Here is a 19,316-nt window from a genome sequence, read left to right on the forward strand (position 1 = left end):
ATGTAAGATAAAGGAAAGTTGTGTTACGACAGGAACCAAGTCACAAAGTGTATTTGACAGCAAAAAAAATTGAATCACCAGTCAATGCCTCATGGGGCCATTTCCGAGGGAAAATATGAAGGTCTTTTAAGGGAGTCACGACTCCCTCGATGTTGCCAAACATGGTGGAGAGCCCCAGGCAGAGAAGCATGACGAAAAAGAGGATAGACCAGATAGGGGCAACGGGCATCTTGGCGATGGCTTCCGTGAACACAATGAAGGCCAGACCTGTTCCCTCCACACCCTGGACAAAAACATATGGTTACAATGGAGATGGTAGCAGGAAAACAACAATGATAAGGAAGAGTGGGGGGTTATACAGTAGGTCAGCAGAAGTTACCTCACTGAGTATTGTCTGCAGGTCACAGTGTTGGATATTCAATCCAGAAACAATCTCTTGAGAGGAGTTGCTGAGATGTTGCAAGGCCGTCTCATAATTGGTTGTAGTGATGCTGCCTTCATCGAGATCAAAGGCATTGACTAATGCCATGATGTTCCTGGGGGGGGGGGGGTGTTGTGTAACTGATAAACATACTGTACATACACAGCAAATAACATGTCAGGGCCTTAGGCGATAGCTCTGAATGACTGAAACCATGTAATTCATAATACATAGAAAGGTAGAATGGAGAATCCTTGAACTTTCTCGAAAAGCTCAAAATGATCGACAAACCTGAAACCCACACACTAGCTGCGTTGACATGGAGCCTTCTATTCCACTTGTAATCAGAATAGCAGCCCAATCAGAATAAAAACGGCATATAAACGCCTTGATCAGAATAAACTTGAATTTCGGGGTTCGAGGGATTCCGTTTGAATCCATTCAAAGGATAAAAAAAACTGTTGTGTAAACACTCCTACGGATTACTTTCTATGGTTGGAATATCTATAAAATAGTAATCTCACTGGGGCATCCCATTGGCTCACCTGGTAGAACGCGTACCACAAAGGCTTAGTCCTTTGCGTGTATGTATATATATATATATATATTCTGATACAGGAGTATTGGCCTTTGCGGAGGTCTTTGCTCTATACATATACGACTTTCCAATCTGTAGCTACGGCCCTTTTTTCCTAGCCTTGCCCCCTTTCCTGCCCACGCCCCCTCCCACCGCCCAGATACACCTAGCCACTCCCTGTACCCACCCCTCTAACCCAGACTCTCTATGACCTTCCTATCCCTAGGTACGGCCCCTTTTCCCTAACCGTGCCCCCCTCCGTTGACCTGACCCGGATCGGATCCACTACCAAATTAAATGGGTTCTTCCTTGGCCCAGGCTACACCCTTCCACCAAGTTTCATGAAAATCGGCCCAGTAGTTTTTCTGTAATCCTGCTAACAAACAAACAACAGACAAACGGCACCGAAAATATAACCTCCTTGGCGGAGGTAATGGAGGAAAAAAACTCTCATGTAACCGCAGCTAGTAGCTTTGAGATGTTGTTGTAGCTCACCCGCTGATACAGTTGTCATATTTCTCTGTGGCCCTGAAGCCGATGATGGAGTAGATGACTGTGGCAGCGTAGATCGAGGTGAAGCCAGTGACAGCAGACAGAATCAACGCGTCTTGCTCGCAATTGTTGCTTGGGAAAAGAAGTAAGCGAAAGAAGCATGACGCACCACATTGACTTCAGCTCTGAGAAAAGCTATCTCTGTGAGCACAAAACCTCACAGTGCTTTGGAATGCCAGTCCCTTACTGGATGGGGTTGTAGCTTGACCAGGAGATGAGGCCTCCCCACCCCAAACCGAAGGCATAGAAAACTTGTGCACCCGCATCCAGCCAAGTTTGTGGGTTCATCAACTCATCCACCTTGAAGAACAAAACATACCATGTGGCTTTGAATTAGAGTGAAATCCTGACATAAACTAATTATAGTACATGAACGCGATGGAGATTTGAAACATACATCTGGGATATAGAGGAACTTAATTCCACTCAGGGCGCCTTTAAGAGTCAGTCCTCGGATCAGGAAGATGGTCAGCACTATGTAAGGCAGGGTGGATGTGATGTACACTACCTGAGGGCAGCAAAAACAAAGGAAAGGACCAAATTCATAATCAGACGGTGCAGAACTTTCCTTCTGGATCACAATTACACAGATTTCTTCTTAATTTTCTAATCTGCTGTTTTGTACACCAGGGTTAAATTCGCATCATCATCATCATTCTGATTGATCATTTGGATCATTCTGACCCAGATGCCATACAGTAAAACCAAGATTACGTTAAGGACATTATGTCCATCTGCTGGCCAAATAATGGTACAACATATTACTGTAGGCCAACATGACATGAGTGAACTAGATGTAAAAGTGTAGAAGACTTAAGTTTATTTATCTGCACAAGTATCCTCCTTTTTTTGTATACAATTGGGCAAGTGGGCTTTGTCTGTTTGTTTCAATTTTGATGATGATGATGTCACAATGATGATGTCACAATGTATATGACATCATCAGTGATGTCATCAGTGACATCATTATCGACCAAAATCATCTTATGACATCACTGATGATGTCATAGGCATTGTGACATCATCAGTGATGTCATAAGCATTGTGACATCATCAGTGACAGTGTGTCATCGGTGATGCGAAGTTGAGCAATTGTGCGCTGCGCATGCCAATAGAGCAGGTGAGGCCATGCGGCGGCCGAGCTGCGGGCAGCTCGCCCGCTGTGCGAGCCTAGGTTGGGGCCAATACCCTAGTACCACATAATCACCACAAAATTCAAAGTCTCATTGAATGGCAAAAAATATCCTAAGTAAAACTTCACATTTCTCTATTTCTAGCTGCAGCCAGCAGCTCTATAAGACATAATGGTTGGTCTGTTGGTCCACAAAAACTGGTCCACAAAAAGAATGGAGTGGATGATGTCACACTCTGACTGACATGAGACATCACACATGTCTGGTCGCAGCTATTGGGAATCCATGCTTGTTTTTATAAAGGTTCATTAACTGTCACCGACATTTAATAAAATATAAACATTAAATACTATTTTTAGTCTATATTTGAGATGTATAAGCTGTTTTCCCCCCACATCCTCACCAGTTACATCCCAATTTGTTGATTCTATATAAAGCACTTCATCCATAGTCCAGTGGATGTCAAATTATTCAGATTTTTGCCTTCTCCATCTTTGAGAAACACCATTGATTAAAGGTAGAACTAGATTATCCAATTCACAATCTGAATGACCAGAATCCTTGTTTGTCTGTTTTGAAAACCCCAATTTGACTGAAACCCCACTGGAAAGTCTGGGAGAAAAAAGGGCCTGGGAGAATCACTGTTATGTGTCTATGACCTTATCATTCTGCTTCAACTGACCTTAGACGTTTTTGTTTTCTTGTGTTCAGACATAGGTTTATAGATGTTGGCCCCTATCGTTGCATCGGCGCAGTTTCTAGGCCAAGCGGCAGGCGCAGATCAAAGCAGTGGGCGTGGAAAGGCGCACTTGATATCGTCGTGCTGGTGCTAGATGCAGCCCAAAGCATTACAACCACGCCTTTTAGGCGTAAAATTATGCACCGTCATGCTCATTGGATAAGTGCAATAAACGAATTGCACGCTTGCCTTTTTAGCTCCAATTCCAGTGATCCCGCAAAACCAGACGAAAGCCAAACGCTCTGCCCCCCCCCCCCCCCCTCCCTTCATCCAGCCTGTCTGTCTGCATTATAGGCTATTATTCCATATTATTATACTTCTCAAACCAATCTAACTGCAGTTTCAATACTGCAAGCATGTAAATACGCTACACTATAGCAAGATCAAAGTGAAAATAATGTACTAAACGCATCAGCTAGAAAAATATAGCCTATTAGATTGGTGAAAGTTTGTCCAGAAAGATATCGTTTTCTCTCCCCTGCTGCAGGTAGAATGATGCACATAAATATACCCTACATTATGTAAAGTCATTGCATAAATGTGTTTTTATTGTAAAACTAAATGTGGAGTAGGGCGAAGTTATTGGAGCGCACATCACAGTATAGCAGATGACAGTAGAAGCTTCCGAAGCGCGTTCCGCTGTCACTTACCTAAATCACGTTAAATCCACACAGGGTATATATAGGCTCAAGAGGACATATATGTTTCACATAGGGTGGTGTTTCATTTCATGTTTTATTTGGTCCAATATTGAAATGTTCGACAATTGCAGGTTGTCTTACCATTACACATTATTTTAGATCTACCTTTTATATCTATTTCGGCTCTATTTAGTAGCGAAATGGAGGACCCAATTGCATGCTGGGAGTGGACATTCACAGGCAGTAAACTTACAACTGCTATTTCCTATGGGAAGCTGGGTGCTGCTATGTGTTGTGTCTGTTTGAGCGAGGGAGTCAGAGAGAGAGAGAGAAGGGTGACTCAGAGGCAGAAGAGCACTGGCGCACTGAATAGGCCTGGTTTCAGAGAGAGACAGAGAAGGGTGACAGGGGAGAGGCACAAGTGCACTGGCGCAGTGAATAGGCCTGGTTTTCAAAGGCGCAAAGCGCTAAATTTAAGGCAGGTGCCAAGATATCAGTACGCCGAGATTTAAGGCCGACACGCCCACTTTGGCCCATTCTGGGACTGCGCCACGCCCATTCGGCCTAAAGCGCATTTGGCAGCGTAAAGCCATATTGATATCGTCCCAAAACAGGCGCAAGGCACGTTTTTTTGCGGTTAAGGCCCGTTTTAGTGCCGAAGGCCTGTGGGAGAATAGGGCCCGTTATTTATTTACCTTGACAGTTTCGACGAGTCAACTCTCGTCTTCTTCAGAAGCAGTCGCACTGACAGCTGGGTATGACGTGTCAACCAGTTGCTTTTCAGCAACTGGCGGTGTGCCCAGCTGAGCTGTCAGGTCTGCCAGGCCGGCCACGCCCACTATGACGTGTCGTGGCCGGACCGACAGACCCAACAGCCCCGCCGAGCACATCGCGCGGCCCACCGCCCGTTGTTCTCTGGAGTAGAGTATCCCAGGTGCGGGAGAGCATGTAGGCCCCCTCGTCCCTGTTGATGGTGCCCTCGGCACGTCTCCTGATTTCCATAGCCTCCTTGATCCAACGCTTGTATTTGTTGTCCTCTGTTCCAATGACTCTTGCTTGATCCCAGTCCAAGTGGTTGTTTCTTTTGCCGTGGTCTGATATGGCTGATTTGAGGTTTTCCTGTTGTGCTTTTTCTTTCTGTGTTCTTGTGAGTCGTGATGCTGTTTCCTTTTCACATTCCTTCTGATGTTCTTTCTTTCTGGTGATGAATGACCTGCCCGTCTCCCCAATGTATGTTTTATTGCAGGATATGCATGGTATTTCGTATATAACGTTACATTTATTGTCCTATTCGATTTTGTCTTTTGGGTGTACTAATAATTGCCGTAGTTTTGTGTGGGGTTTTATTGCAGTGCCTATTTTCTGTTTTTTCATGGCCCGTTGTATGGGTTCGGTTATCCCAGCTCAGCTGGGCACACCGCCAGTTGCTGAAAAGCAACTGGTTGACACGTCATACCCAGCTGTCAGTGCGACTGCTTCTGAAGAAGACGAGAGTTGACTCGTCGAAACTGTCAAGGTAAATAAATAACATCTATAAACCTATGTCTGAACACAAGAAAACAAAAACGTCTATGTATAAATGAAGACATGATGAACATCATTGAACTTTCAACTGACCTTGCCTGATGTCTTGATCCCCCTAATGCAGCAGGCATAGAGCATGGCCCAGGCAACTGCCAAACAAAGCACTATGGGCCAGTGGATTCCCCCAGAGTCAGATATACTGGTCGAACTGCTCAGAGTCACTCGGTAAAAAAAATAATCCACAGTGGAGCTCTGTTCACACTCTGCCACAAAGCCTGCAGGGGGCGACAAATATACTCTCTGCTGCTAAAGCTGTACAGAAGGTAAAGAAGGAGGAGTGGAGGTGCATAATTATTATGTATGTATTCAATTACCTGTCCCATTTTCATTGAGTGGACACTGGGTCCAAGGCAATGGTTCTTGGAAGGAATTGAAGAGATACCACAAGATCCAGGCCATGATGGTGTTGTAGTACAGTCCGACCAGGAGGGTGACCATCATGGAGGCGATACCTGAGTTGGAGAGCGTCAGTAACTGTAACATCACACTCACTGACAGCCTCATTCCTCCTTAGTTGAGGCATTTACTGTAATTGTAATACTAGCTTTGTGTTTCTGTGGTGGCAAAAGGTCATTTCACTATTTCTGACAAATTGTTGATGTCTAGTTGGCTTCATACCAACACCGGTCAGGTACGGGTTGATGGCGCGCCACACGCCCACGCTGCCTTTCCTGAGGCGCTGCCCGATGGCAAACTCCAACAGGAGGAGAGGTGTTCCTTCCAGGACCAGCAGGATTAGGTAGGGAATCATAAAGGCGCCTGGAAAATGGAGACTTGATCAGTGGCTGTCAGAATTATCCCTCTATGTAGCTTCTGCCACAGTAGGCTTTTTCTGTATCCCATATCTGAAAATGGTTTCACTGGTAAACCCCCACTTAGGGTCGCGACCCTAAGGTTGGGAACCACTGGTTTAGCAGGTAAATATTGGTCAACAGCCGGATGTTAAACAGTTCTGTTGCATGCGGTTGTGACAGGTGAAAAGTCAAGTCCTACTCGACAACCCAGTGATGTACGTGAATGACCTTTGGTGTGACTCAAAATAAAGCCTGGAACACAGTACAATTGCCAGTGTTAATTCACCTTAAAGGATAAGTTCACCCAAAAATTTAAATTGAGTCATGTATTCACCCCCATGCCAGTGGAAGGTTGGGTGAAGTATTTTAGTCCATAAAACTTGCATTGAGTTTTTACAGGGAAACAGTTGCAGAATTCACCTGAACAACAGAGTGAGTGGTGACCACTGGTGGAAGGGGGGGGGAGTTCCCTGAGTAAACATTGAGAGGGAACGGCATTTCTCCTCAGGTTACCCTAAAGTGTATTTTTTGTAGGGGAGGAGGCAACAGTATGCAGTGGACCTGAGGAGAGGAGGCAACATGCAGAAGAGATGAGACAGTGGAGAAGAGGAGATAGCAGGAGAGGAGACGGCATGCAGTGGAGATAGGAGAGTAAGAGATTGCAGGATGGGAGAGGAGACCTGGGGAGAGGATGCAGTGTTAACCCGCTCCTTTAAAAGGTAAATATGCATACATTTCATGTTAATATCAGAATTCCAGTACATATGAAGAGTTCATTTGGTCATGTGGTCATTAACTATTATTTCTCATAGTCTGTCATTTGTCTTTTGCAGAGAGGAGAGGAGAACTGAGGAGACAGAATGCAGTGGAGAGTAGAGAAGTGTCAGCAGTGAAGAGGATACAGTGTCAACCCTCTCTTTTTAAAAGGTAAATATATTAATATCAGTGTCTTAATATCAGAATTCCAATACATATGAAGAGTTCATTTAGTGGCCTTCTCATTGTCTGCCATTTGCCTTTTACAGAGAGGAGAGGAGAACTGATGAGGCAGAATTCAGTGGAGAGGATGCAGTGTCAACCCTCTGCTTTTAAATGTAAATAAGCAGTTATTATTTCATGTTAATGTCAGAATTCCAGTAGCTACACATGAAGATGTAATTTGGTAGCCTAACATTTGTTTATTAATATTTATTATTTCTCATTGTCTGTCATTTATCTTTTCCAGAGAGGAGAGGAGAACTGAGGAAACAATGCAGTGGAGAGCATGAAGGCAGCAGGCCAAATAGTAGGAGAACATGTATTTGGAAGCTGAATAAGCACTGTCAATGTGTCATCAAGTCTGTCATGAATCAATTCAATGGGAAATAGTAGATCTCCGCAATCTAATTTAAGTACTTTTTCATTTTTATATAGCTCTAATGGTAATGAATGAAATCAATAAGAAAAAACAAACAAACAGTGAAGCATTCAGCTCTTGATTTGACAAATAATATTGTACCAGACGGACCCCCCCCCCCCCCCTCCCCCAAATCCAGGGACCCCGCAGTAAAACCTGGCCAAACCTGGTGGTGACCAACTTTGAAACGTAACCCCCCCCCCCACACACACACACACACACACACACACCTGCATTCATCAACAACACTACGCACTACTAAATCTGCATAATACATTGATTTGCAGCAGAAAAGAGTGGAAAAAGTGCTTAGTATCACATTAACAAGGACACAGAGCTAAATTAACTGACACTTCAACTGTCAGTATATGAAGTTTCACAGTGATGGTATTAGTAACTTAAGTTATGATGTGATAGAACATGACCACATTGCACCAAGGGGACTTTTGTCAATTTGACAAATAACATTAACCCTATAGGCCTACAGCAATGCATTTAAACAATGGGGTTTCAGTTGGTGATATGGACATTGCACAATAGTTTCACCTATATGGGCTTGAATGCCTAATTATTTGAGGTAGTTAGAATTTGAAGTACTGTTTCAAATCCTTTACTCAAGTCAAAGTATAAAATACATTTACTTAAAGTATAAAGGTAAAGGTCGTTCTCCAAAAGTCATTTCTCATGTTCTTAATTGGTTCTGTGTTGAGCATTCCTCCGAATCCTAGATCAGAATCAGAATCAGCTTTATTGGCCAAGTATGTAGACATACAGGGAATTTGACTCCGGTGTATACGTTCCTCTCATGTACTTACAAAGGAAATGAGAACTCAGCAGCTCATATCACTAACGTCAATTCTAGCAGCTAAATTCACTAACGAAGGTAGCAGCTCATATCACTAACGTTAATTCTAGCAGCTAAATTCACCAACGATTCTATCTCTCTTGTTGCTTCTCAACCTATTAAGCCAATTGAACCCAGGGTCTCTGTCTTATGTAATGCCAAAGGTTAGCTATTAAACAGACATCACACTCTGAGAATCATTAACACAACTTGAAGGTCATTCCATGCATGCCATTGTGTCCATGAATGAGTGATAGATTTAAGTCATCCTCTTTGCCTCAGGCACAAAAATATAATGTAGCGGTATTTTAACGATTCTTAAAGGTGAAATGGTAAAGACACATAATACAGCATTTGTCTTTTGTGACACTTCCAAATACATTTTAGAAGCCTATACAAATGCACAGCTAATGTACTATAAGTCCCTATAGAAATGTTGTCTTATATGAGTTAGAAATACCATTACAGATACATAATTTGTCAAGGATTTCAAACAATCACTAAGCGACTGACAGTTGTTTGACAGCTTCACCACAGAAGTCCCTTTACTCTCCATCTCAGCGTACCTCCTCCATGGCTTTGACACAGGTAAGGGAACCTCCAGACGTTGCCAAGTCCGATGCAGAAGCCCACACAGGTGAGGATGTACTGGGCTTTGTTATCCCACTTGGGCCTGTCCCCAGCCTCCTCCTCCTCCATCTTCTCCAGCTCCTCATGGGAGGGGATCCGGGCTTCCAGTCCTGGGTTAGGGAGTACCAGTCTCATGGTGTCTTGTTCCACATCTGCCCAAAAGCAAAGAAGTGCCACTGTACTGTAGCCTACTTGCAAGTCAAAGTCTCTGCCACTGTAGTATTAGTGACTGATTAGTGTTTATGTATCTATGCCTGTTCAGTGGCAATCAGCCATGTTGACACAATTTTATGATCTTTTCTGTTGTGCTCAAGTTAACCCATGCCCCTCTTGTACTTTCGCCTTTTCACTACACCGTTCAACAGCCATTTAAACAGGCAGTAGAGTACTTCCTGTCCAGCCGTACTTTTGCCTTTTCACTATACCGTTCAACAGCCATTTAAACAGGCAGTAGAGTACTTCCTGTCCAGCCTGGAAGATATGCAACACTTTAAAACAAAATGATTACGTTTAATCACTGGAGATGCTAATTTCTTGAAGATACGTAGATGGTTTGGTACTTATACTGCTTTGGTAGTTTTTTAGGCATGGATAACAATTAGAATACATTATATATCAATATTAAAAACATGACTGTCTCATTTCATTACTAGAGTTGAAAATTCAGTGTTGCAAGGCATTACATTACATTACATTACATTGCGTCATTAGACGCTTTTATCCAAAGTGACTTACAATATCACATTTTGTCAACAGTAGTGAAATCAATTGTGCAACACGTCAGCTAAGACTGTTCTAAAGCATTAGCACATTTTGTAGAAAGTATAGTTTGAGAAGGACAAAGTAATATTGGATTTATTTATTTATTTTAAAGAAGGGGAAGAAGGATGTTAGGCCCAGGTGTAGCCTGAAAAGGTGTGTTTTTAGTCTCCGCCGAAAGATGAGCAGTGATTCGCCTGTCCTGACAGGGAGGGGGAGCTCGTTCCAATATTGTGGCGCCAGGGACGAGAAGAGTCGCGACCGGGATGAGCAACTTTCGAGCCCATGTAGCGATGGAGGGGCGATCTGCAAGGGTGGAAGACAGTGGTATAGTGGTCCCTGGAGAAATGGGACTCCCCCACCCCCCCTCAGGACCACCAGTGTTCATTGGGTACGTAAGCTCTACGCGGCCTATGAGCTGATGTTACAGTACAACAGGGATGGGAAAATATAGTGTGGTAGGTAGATGAGCAGGTAGTAGATGACTGGAGAACAAAAGTTAGCAGAAGTACCAGATACTCACCGAAACTCTTATAAGATTCAATCCCCAAAAAAGAGAGTGTACTACTGACAAGAGAGAGAGAAGCAGAGAAGACAGCTCTATGCAGACAAAAAATGTGTACTGGTTAGAGTCTCTCAACTCTCAGCTTACAGTAGGCTATAGGGTCAAGGGTCAAGTTTTATTTTCATACCAGAATAGTAACTAAGCTCTTCATTTTGAACCTGTGAGAGATCATTATTAACAAAATAATTAACTCAGCAGAACCTGTCTAAAGGTTTATGACATAATAGCCTATTGTATATGTGACACTAGACAGGACACTGTTCTATAAAACAATAAATCTCTGGAATAGTTATTAATGAAGTTGTAAAAACCTACAAATGTATTACAAAAACCATGCCAAGCCATGCCTAAAAAAACTGACGCTGAATATAATTATTATTTAGCATAGTAAGAAATTGATAAGAAACTGACATGTATGTTTGACATTAATTTATTGTTTAAAAAAGCTGCAATATTCTAGATTATTTACAGAAAATCAAACTTTTTCATCATAACTGTATATTTAGCACAGGAATATAATAAACTGACAATGTCAATAAACAAAATACACTTGACTCTTCAAAAACACAACACTATATTACATTATTATTACGTCTTATCAATTACCCTCTTCAACAATTCTCACATGATATACAAAAATAATAATTTTATAATAATATCGAATAATTTTTCAGAGATAACAAAAAACTTTGTAAAAAAACAGTGAGTTCAAATAATAGCAGCTTTGATTTAACTCACTGAATTCATCAATACCTGGGTGTGTTCTTCTATGCATGTGCAGGAGGAAGAAAATAGCAATAAGCTGAAAACACACAACGCTAAAAGACGCATCTTTGCTCATCTTTGCAGTAAGTATCCAAGGACAATATATGTAGATGTATGTGTAGATATTTAGATCTTCATTTTTTCGCTCATTTGTAATTTGCCATCAATAGTCATGACTGTGTCTTCCTTGTACTCTTTCTTGCAGCATTTGTTCTGGATGAGTTTGAAGAGGGCGAATCCTGGGATGGACAAACAAGGGATTCCAGCCAGGATGAAGATGATGACGTAGATCCAGGGTGGATATTCGCGCGCTACCAGGGCGGGGAACTCCTCCTACAACCCGGGGGGGGGGGGGGGGGGGGGGGGACAATTGAGGAAAATACATCAAAGCACTGAACAGTTTCTGATATTGAAACTTACATTTTAATCGTAAATATTTTCGCAATAACAATAACAACACTTACCGCTTCCTGGTCCCAGACCAGGTAGGTGAGCTTCTTGGTGACTTGAGTTACAAAGTAGAAAACAAAGATGACTGCCATGATAAGTGGGCTGACCACCCTCCATGTCACCTGCCAGAAAATATTGGGCTTGTGGCCGATCATAAACTCAATGTCCTCATTGAACCTGTTGGGGAGGCAGCGAGAGGGAGATGTGGGGTGTCAACTGTCTGTATCACACCTGCTCAAAGTGATAGCATAGCGTGGTAAACCAGCTGGTCACGTGAACTCATTTCATTTCGTTCTACCAGACTGTCTGGCCTCAGGAGGGTGTTTGCAGAAATGCAGAAACTGCAAATCATACTAGCCAATCAGCGACCCGCCTCGTAGTTGACATCGTAACCGGCCAATCAGGAACGCCGCTGGCAAAACAGTAATGGCTGCCTCTGTGCCTGTCCGCCTCCACGTCAAGTATCCAACAGCGGAGTTTTCGCCATTCTCCCCTGTGTGATTGGCTGAAGGAGTTGCCTGTCAAGGCAAGTACACCCGCCCAACTTCCGCCCACTGCAAAGACTAGGTGAAAGCTTGAGGCCAGACGGTCTGGTAGAGCTAAATGAAATGTGAGTTCACGTGACCGGCTGGTTTACCAGGCTATCGATAGCATTCATGAAGCAGTCTAAAAACACTTTCATCAGTCTCATGAGGTAGTCTGTGTGGGTGTTACGGTATGTTTGCTTCTTGATGCTGCACTGGACTCACCTGTCTACACCGTAGAGATAGATAACAGCCATCATTTCACAGAACGCGATGACCAGGAGGGGAATAGAGCCAGAAAAACTGTCAAAAAGAGCTAGCCAGTAGCTTCCAGAGCGCAGGGCAAATATGAGGCCGAAGGCCAAAGAGATGAAGCACGTCAGACCTGAAAGGAAATGCAAAGCGGTTACACTTCCATCTCTAGATCTAGATTGCTCGTCGAGATTTGACGCCAAGCCAAGTCAATTACCAGTGAAGACCTCTTTGGGCCATCTTTTGGGCAGAAGATTGAGGTCCTGCAAAGGAACCACCACTCCCTCGATGTTGCCAAACATAGTGGAGAGGCCCAGACAGAAGAGCATGACGAAGAAGAGGACGGCCCAGAGAGGAGAAACAGGCATTTTGATGATGGCCTCCGTGAACACAATGAAGGCCAGTCCTGTTCCCTCCACACCCTGGTTGAGAAAACACCAAATATTTCAATGTTCGTCTCTCTTCAAGTCCTTCTGCTGATGTTGTGATCTCATGATCTGTGATAAATCTGTTATTTGATCAGCTCTAAAGACATTTCTAAAATACACACACAAAACACACACACACACACACACACACACACACACACATATGTATATATATATATATATATATATATATATATATATATATATATATATATATATATATATATATATATATATATATATATATATATATATCCATTGATAGATGAATTACTGACAATACATAAGCTATCTGCATTGTAACACACCTGACTGAGGAAAGTCTGCATCTCACATGGCTGGATGTCCAATCCTTGAATGATTCCTTGGTTGGTGATGGTCTGATTGATGTAGTTCAGAGCCTCCTTGTAGTTCTCCGGTGTAATGCTGTTTTCTGGGTAGTTGAAGGCATCTGTCAGCTTCAAGATGTTGCTGCAGAAAAGGACATGGAGGTGAGATCAACCTGAGACTAACAACAATAATACTTATCTGATATAAATGCTTCATTTGCCATCATATGACATGTTTATCATTTTGCCACCAAACCAAACTTCCACTGGAATTTCAACTAAATTTCTGCAATAATTCGATATTCAAAATTTGATTCGGTGATATCTGACTTGCCTAACTGATCACTTAATAGAGTAATTCGAGACTCACTCTCCCACGCAGTCGTCAAATTTCTCTGTGGCCCTGAAGCCGATGATGGAGTAAATAACCGTTGCAGAGTAGACCGAGGTGAAGCCATTGATGATAGAGATGATAACTGCATCCTGCTCACAGTTGTTGCTGTAAGAGAAGATTATGAATGGAAATCAAATGAGGAGAAGATCTTAAGAGGAGCTTCCACTGTGAGCTTATAGATGAGGCAGTTGCTTACTGAACAGAGTTGTAGCTGGAGAAGGAGATGAGACCTCCGAAGGCCAAAGAAAAGGAGTAGAAAACCTGGGCACCTGCATCCAGCCATGTCGTTGGGTTCATCAACTCATCCACCTGAAAGAGAATAGAAAAATGCATTCACAATAAAACTCTTCTTGTAATATTTGTGTCCTTTAAAACTGACATTGATACCTCACCTCCAATGTTCCTGACAATCCATTTTCATGCATAGCTTATAATCTAAACAAACTGCCTGCCACCTGTTTTGAGACCTCAAACTACAGGCGCATGGTTACTTTAATCATGTGACCAAATGCTTCCCTGATCACTGCTGGCTTTAACATGATAAAACAATAATGCTAATAAAATGTAAAATAATTTGATTTGTGACCTTTTTATTTGTATTGCTTTGGTGCCTGCTGGTGATTGTGTGCTGTGTTTCTACACTTCCTAGACATCACTGTATCTATCAAACAGTGTGGCCGGTAGGCTACTGTGATTTTCTGTTGAGTTTGAGTTTATGTAGGTGTCGCTCTTTTTTGCTTGTCATGCCCTATGGCAGGGGTTCCCAAACTTTTTCATCTTGGGACCCAAAAGATAAATGTTGTGTCTCCCTGGGACCCAAACTCACAGAAAACGTACGGCAATCAGTTGCCATGACGACCAGTTGGCGACCCACCCCCCACGGGTCCGCGACCCAAATTGGGTCCCGACCCATAGTTTGGGAAACACTGTTCATGCTAACTAGGTTGAATCACTAATTGTGTTACTATCAGAGCTAGAGAGTAGCAAAACTGGCATTTACTTCTCTGAAATTGTCATGCATTATTATTTTAATTTACATAATTTGGTTGGTTGTAACATCAGTGCTTACATCTGGTGTGAAAAGGAATATGATTCCATCCACGGAGCCTTTGAGAGTCAGTCCTCTGATGAGGAAGATGGTGAGGACCAAGTATGGCAGAGTGGAGGTGATGTACACAGCCTGAGGAATGAGAGAGTATAGGTGATACAGTATGGTGTTCCTAACCAACACATTCTAATTCCGACCAATATCGCCGCTCTGTCATGCACCTTGTGCGTCGGATCTTACCGAGCACGGTACCCTTGTGCGCAAGCCCACGGGCAGACCGTTAAACAAGCATTGTGCACCTGTTGGCAAAGGTCGGTCAAGTTATGCCATGGGGCTCTACAGGTTGTGTTTAGGCATTGGGTAGTGAGTCTTTAGGGATAGGCATGAGGGGGGGGGGGTTAGGGTTAGGCACTGGTAGCCACTTGGTTGGGGTTAGGGTTTGAATATGGTGGGGGGCTTAGGGTTAGGCTCTCCAGGGGAAGTCGTGGGGGGTATCGGAGACTCTCCGGTCTCCCTCAGGCCTTCCCCTGGAGATCCCCAAAGAGATCCGTCACACGAAAACACAGATGGGTCAGTCAGCTCGTAAAAGGCTATTGACTGATCCGAAAAACGCAGAAAATTAAACCTGTTCCGAAAACTTTAATGACGGATGAAAGTTTCTGAGTGACCGTGTAAACGTGAGTGACACATCATGAAGTCGTATTTATTTTAAAACGTGCAACAATTTTGGATGAAAAATACGGACAAAAAAGCCTCAAACCATAACCAGGGAGAGGGAGAGGGTCTTTTCCCCTTGGAAGACCAGCTCCAGCCAAACGGTGTAACTTGACCTTGTTGCCTGATCTGACCCCAACAGGTGCAGAGTGCTTTTTAACAGGCTGTGTCCCGTGCTCGTTAATATCCGACACACAAGGTGCATGACAGAGCGGCAATATAGGACGCCGTTGGAGTGAGAACGGGCTGTCCTAACACACGCAGGCACACGCAATGAGCAAGATGGAATCATTCCCACATGAAATTATCCTGAATCGGAATTTGACTTTCAGACCTTGCCAGTGGTCTCGATGCCCCGGATGCAGCAGACATAGAGCATAGCCCAGGCAGACACCAGGGCCATCACCATCCACCACTGTAGACCTCCGCCATCATCGATGGCTGCTGAAGTGTTCAGAGTCTCTCTGTACCAGAAATAGTCTACTGTGGTGCTCCTGGCACACTCTGCCACCAGACCTGGAGGGGGCAATAGACAGACAGTGTAACGGTAACCCCTGCTTTTACTACAGCTGTTACGCATGGTAACTCTAGTTCTGTGATCGCAGGCGGGGTCCTGTAATAGGGCTCTACGGCTGATATCTCCAAAACTTAGACAACTAACACAAAATGATCTCAGTGTTTCTCAACCACCGGTGGGCCTCAGAGTGGCTTAGTGGGCCGTGGATGACTGCTCACCAGAGACGTGCAGAAAACATTAGAGGGGCAGGGGCTCAAATTCTTAAAAGGGCACTTCGGCGCAGAAATTTCAGGCAATTTGATCTCAACATCTCGGGGCTGGCGGGGTGTAAAACGACATTACAGGCTGCTGCATGCCTGTCTGCACCGCCGAAATTTCAACATGAAACTGAAATGTGTGTGTGTGTGTGTGGGGGGGGGGGGGTGGCTCTCTGTATAATTCTTTGTTTTGACAAACATACATACCTGATTCACGTTGACTGATATATCTGTCAGTGTGCGCCTGTGCTGCTGTCGTTCAGTGTGCATGTGCCAGAGTGCGCACTGCTGGAGTGGGCGCGGACAGGCCGTCTCACTCTCAACAGTCAATGGGCAAGCCACGTGCGCTTTTTGGGCTGCTGCCTTCAGGGGCGGCTTAGAAAAACACTGGTCCATGCAGAGGCCTATTAGAAATGGTGCATTCAAGACCAAGAGAGCTCGGAAAAGGCATTTCTCTTTGAATGCTGCCTTCAGTGACGGCATGGAAAGGGCAATTTCCATAAAAAGCACCATTAGAAATGCTCCATTCATGGTCAGGAAAGGGCACTTTTTACAGACTGAAAAAAAGGCAGGGGCTCAAGCCCCCTTTGATGTCTATGTGTGTACGTGCCTGCTGCTCACATCAAGATATCAGAATGATAGCCTATCATTTATTTCTGAAGGTGGTCCTCGGAAATGTTTTAACAATCAGAAGTGGGCCTTGAATTACAAAAGGTTGAGCTCCCCTGATCTAGATGGATCAATAGCACTACAGGTAAGAGAACAAATGTGTATTTTGGATTTTAGGGTGAGCTGTCCCTTTAACTAACAGCCTTGACCATATACGCTTGCTCTAACCTTAACCTGAGTGACTTTATGCCTCAACCCAACCACAATACCATAATTGACATGAACACCATTATATAATTACTATATGCTTTAGTTAATTTACTGTAATGTACCCTTATTTTAAGTGTTACCTTGAAAGCTTATGAAATCTGTGTGAAATGTATGTGGGCTACAGAAAGGGTAGATCAGTTGGTTTTGCCTATAAGGTTGGATGATTTTGTCAAGCTGTAACCAAACATAAATACACACTGCTTTTCACTGTCGAACAGTACCTCTGACTAACAGTCAGAGGTACTGTTCAAAACCACAGTGAAAAGCAGTACCTCTGACTGTTATCTGTGACATTTGAGGGCATACCTGTCCTGTTGGCATTGAGAGGGCACTGACTCCAAGGCAGGGGATCCTGGAAGGAGTTGAAGAGATACCACATGATCCAGGCCATGATGGTATTGTAGTACATGCCCACCAAGAACGACGTCAGCATGGATGCAATACCTGTTACAGAAAAGGACCATTAGTCACATGGCCAATTACTTTTTTATAAGACAAGGACATTTCCTCATCAGTTTTTTCATGCTTTTACCCACCGACACCAGTCAGGTAAGGATTGATTGACCTCCACACCCCCACGCTGCCCTTCCTGAGGCGCTGGCCGATAGCGAACTCCAGGTGCAACAGTGGGATTCCCTCCAGAACCAGCAGGATAAGGAATGGGATCATAAAGGCTCCTGGAAGTGCAAGATTGGGATGTAAACCGAGTAAACTACTGAATGATGATTCATTTTCATTGTCACTTTAGTGAATAGAAATGGAATCTTTAACAACTGATGCAATTAACAAAAACGGCTCCCATAAAAACATCCATAAACAGTAACAACTTAGCTATGTTTTATTATCCAGTAAATACTAAATTATGCCATTTCGTGGTCATAACCCATTGATGTTGCATTTGAAAGACATATGCTACATAGGGTTAAATGTATGTCTATGTCTTCTGGAGTGTATGACAAAAAATAAAGCATGATCTTGTATATAAGGACTTCTCTTTTTGTTATTTACAGTTGCTTATGCATTGTTTAAATATTTACATCATAATGCATTTACTGCTGGGTCTAAAACTGGGCTATAGCCTACTGTACGTATAAAAAGTATAATAACAATGTTGAAATCACAACTACTGCTCAGTGGCAAGATAGTCTCCATCTGCACATGGGTGGCCACAGGTAATGTATCTCTGCTGTCTAGTAAAATATCACCTTTTAAACATAAATTACTGATTGACTTGAAAGGAGAACTTCAATGAAAAACAATGCTGATTTATTTTGCACATGACACATACAGTATCTAAGCTGAACAGTTTTGCTGTCATTCATTTAGTTTGGCAGTTATTGAGAGTTGGTTTGAGTTCAAGTTGATCTGTGTTCAATTTTGTTTTTCAGTGAAGTTCTCCTTTAACATCTCCTTTAATCCAAATGTGTATCTATTTAATGATTTATCTCAGTCACCACTTTAGTTGTAGTCTTTAGGACTTGGTAACTGGGACCTTGTACACCTCTGCCATCCCACCCTACCTCCTCCATGGCTTTGACACAGGTAAGGGAATCTCCAGACGTTGCCGAGTCCCACACAGAAGCCCACGCAGGTGAGCAGATACTGGGCTTTGTTGTCCCACTTGGGCCTGTCCCCGGCCTCCTCCTTCTCCATCCTGTCCAGGTCCTCATGGGAGGGGATCCGGTCATCCAGCCCAGGGTTGGGAAACTTCAGTTTCATCGCGGCTCCTTGTAAACTTCTCTCTATGCAGGAAAGTAATATTTAGCTGTCAAGTCTCCCAGTGTCAGTAGGCTAAATGGCCGTATCCTTCCTCATACACAGTCCTCCGTGATAGCGACTGATTACCACTAGGAGTCCTTTACACGTAACATGTTTTTTCAAGGGGCATGAAAAGGCATTTATGCTGAACTTTGGCACCTCAGCTGGAGTTATCTGTAGCTCCATCAGTCTGTGAGATATTATGTATTGTCAGCTAGTTTAAACAGGAAAAGGTGCAACCTTCGTGATAATGGTTAATACATCAGGTGAAGTGCCGCCACTGACACCCCCCTCCCCCCTCACACAGTGAGTCTAGTATTAATGATGACTTCATGACCCCTTTGGAGATAGATAGCCATACCTCTC

At 43.4% G+C, this 19,316-nt stretch overlaps 2 protein-coding genes across 2 annotated transcripts in view; both read right to left on the reverse strand.

The window, feature by feature from the left end:
* The window catches only part of LOC310785013 (sodium-dependent neutral amino acid transporter B(0)AT1-like), a gene marked incomplete at both ends in the record, with an annotated part of 46,591 nt that extends 37,145 nt beyond the window's left edge, over nt 1-9,446 (reverse strand). Inside the window, one exon of the mRNA XM_083646021.1 lies at nt 9,248-9,446. Coding sequence (XP_083502147.1) covers nt 9,248-9,446 — 199 coding nt within the window. The remainder of the gene's footprint in view (nt 1-9,247) is intronic.
* Nucleotides 9,447-11,526: 2,080 nt separating this feature from the next.
* Nucleotides 11,527-18,911, reverse strand: LOC310785014 (sodium-dependent neutral amino acid transporter B(0)AT1-like; the record flags this gene model as incomplete). The annotated part of the gene is made up of 12 exons (XM_083646022.1): nt 11,527-11,733; nt 11,865-12,027; nt 12,600-12,759; nt 12,844-13,048; nt 13,363-13,525; nt 13,754-13,882; nt 13,974-14,086; nt 14,847-14,957; nt 15,874-16,055; nt 17,499-17,636; nt 17,729-17,869; nt 18,713-18,911. The coding sequence occupies 12 exons, from the start codon at nt 18,909-18,911 to the stop codon at nt 11,527-11,529; spliced, it is 1,911 nt and encodes a 636-aa protein (XP_083502148.1).
* Between the last annotated feature and the right edge of the window lie 405 nt (nt 18,912-19,316).

Source organism: Poromitra crassiceps (assembly GCF_964638095.1).
Source record: "Poromitra crassiceps genome assembly, chromosome: 11".
Classification (NCBI taxonomy): Eukaryota; Metazoa; Chordata; class Actinopteri; order Beryciformes; family Melamphaidae; genus Poromitra; species Poromitra crassiceps.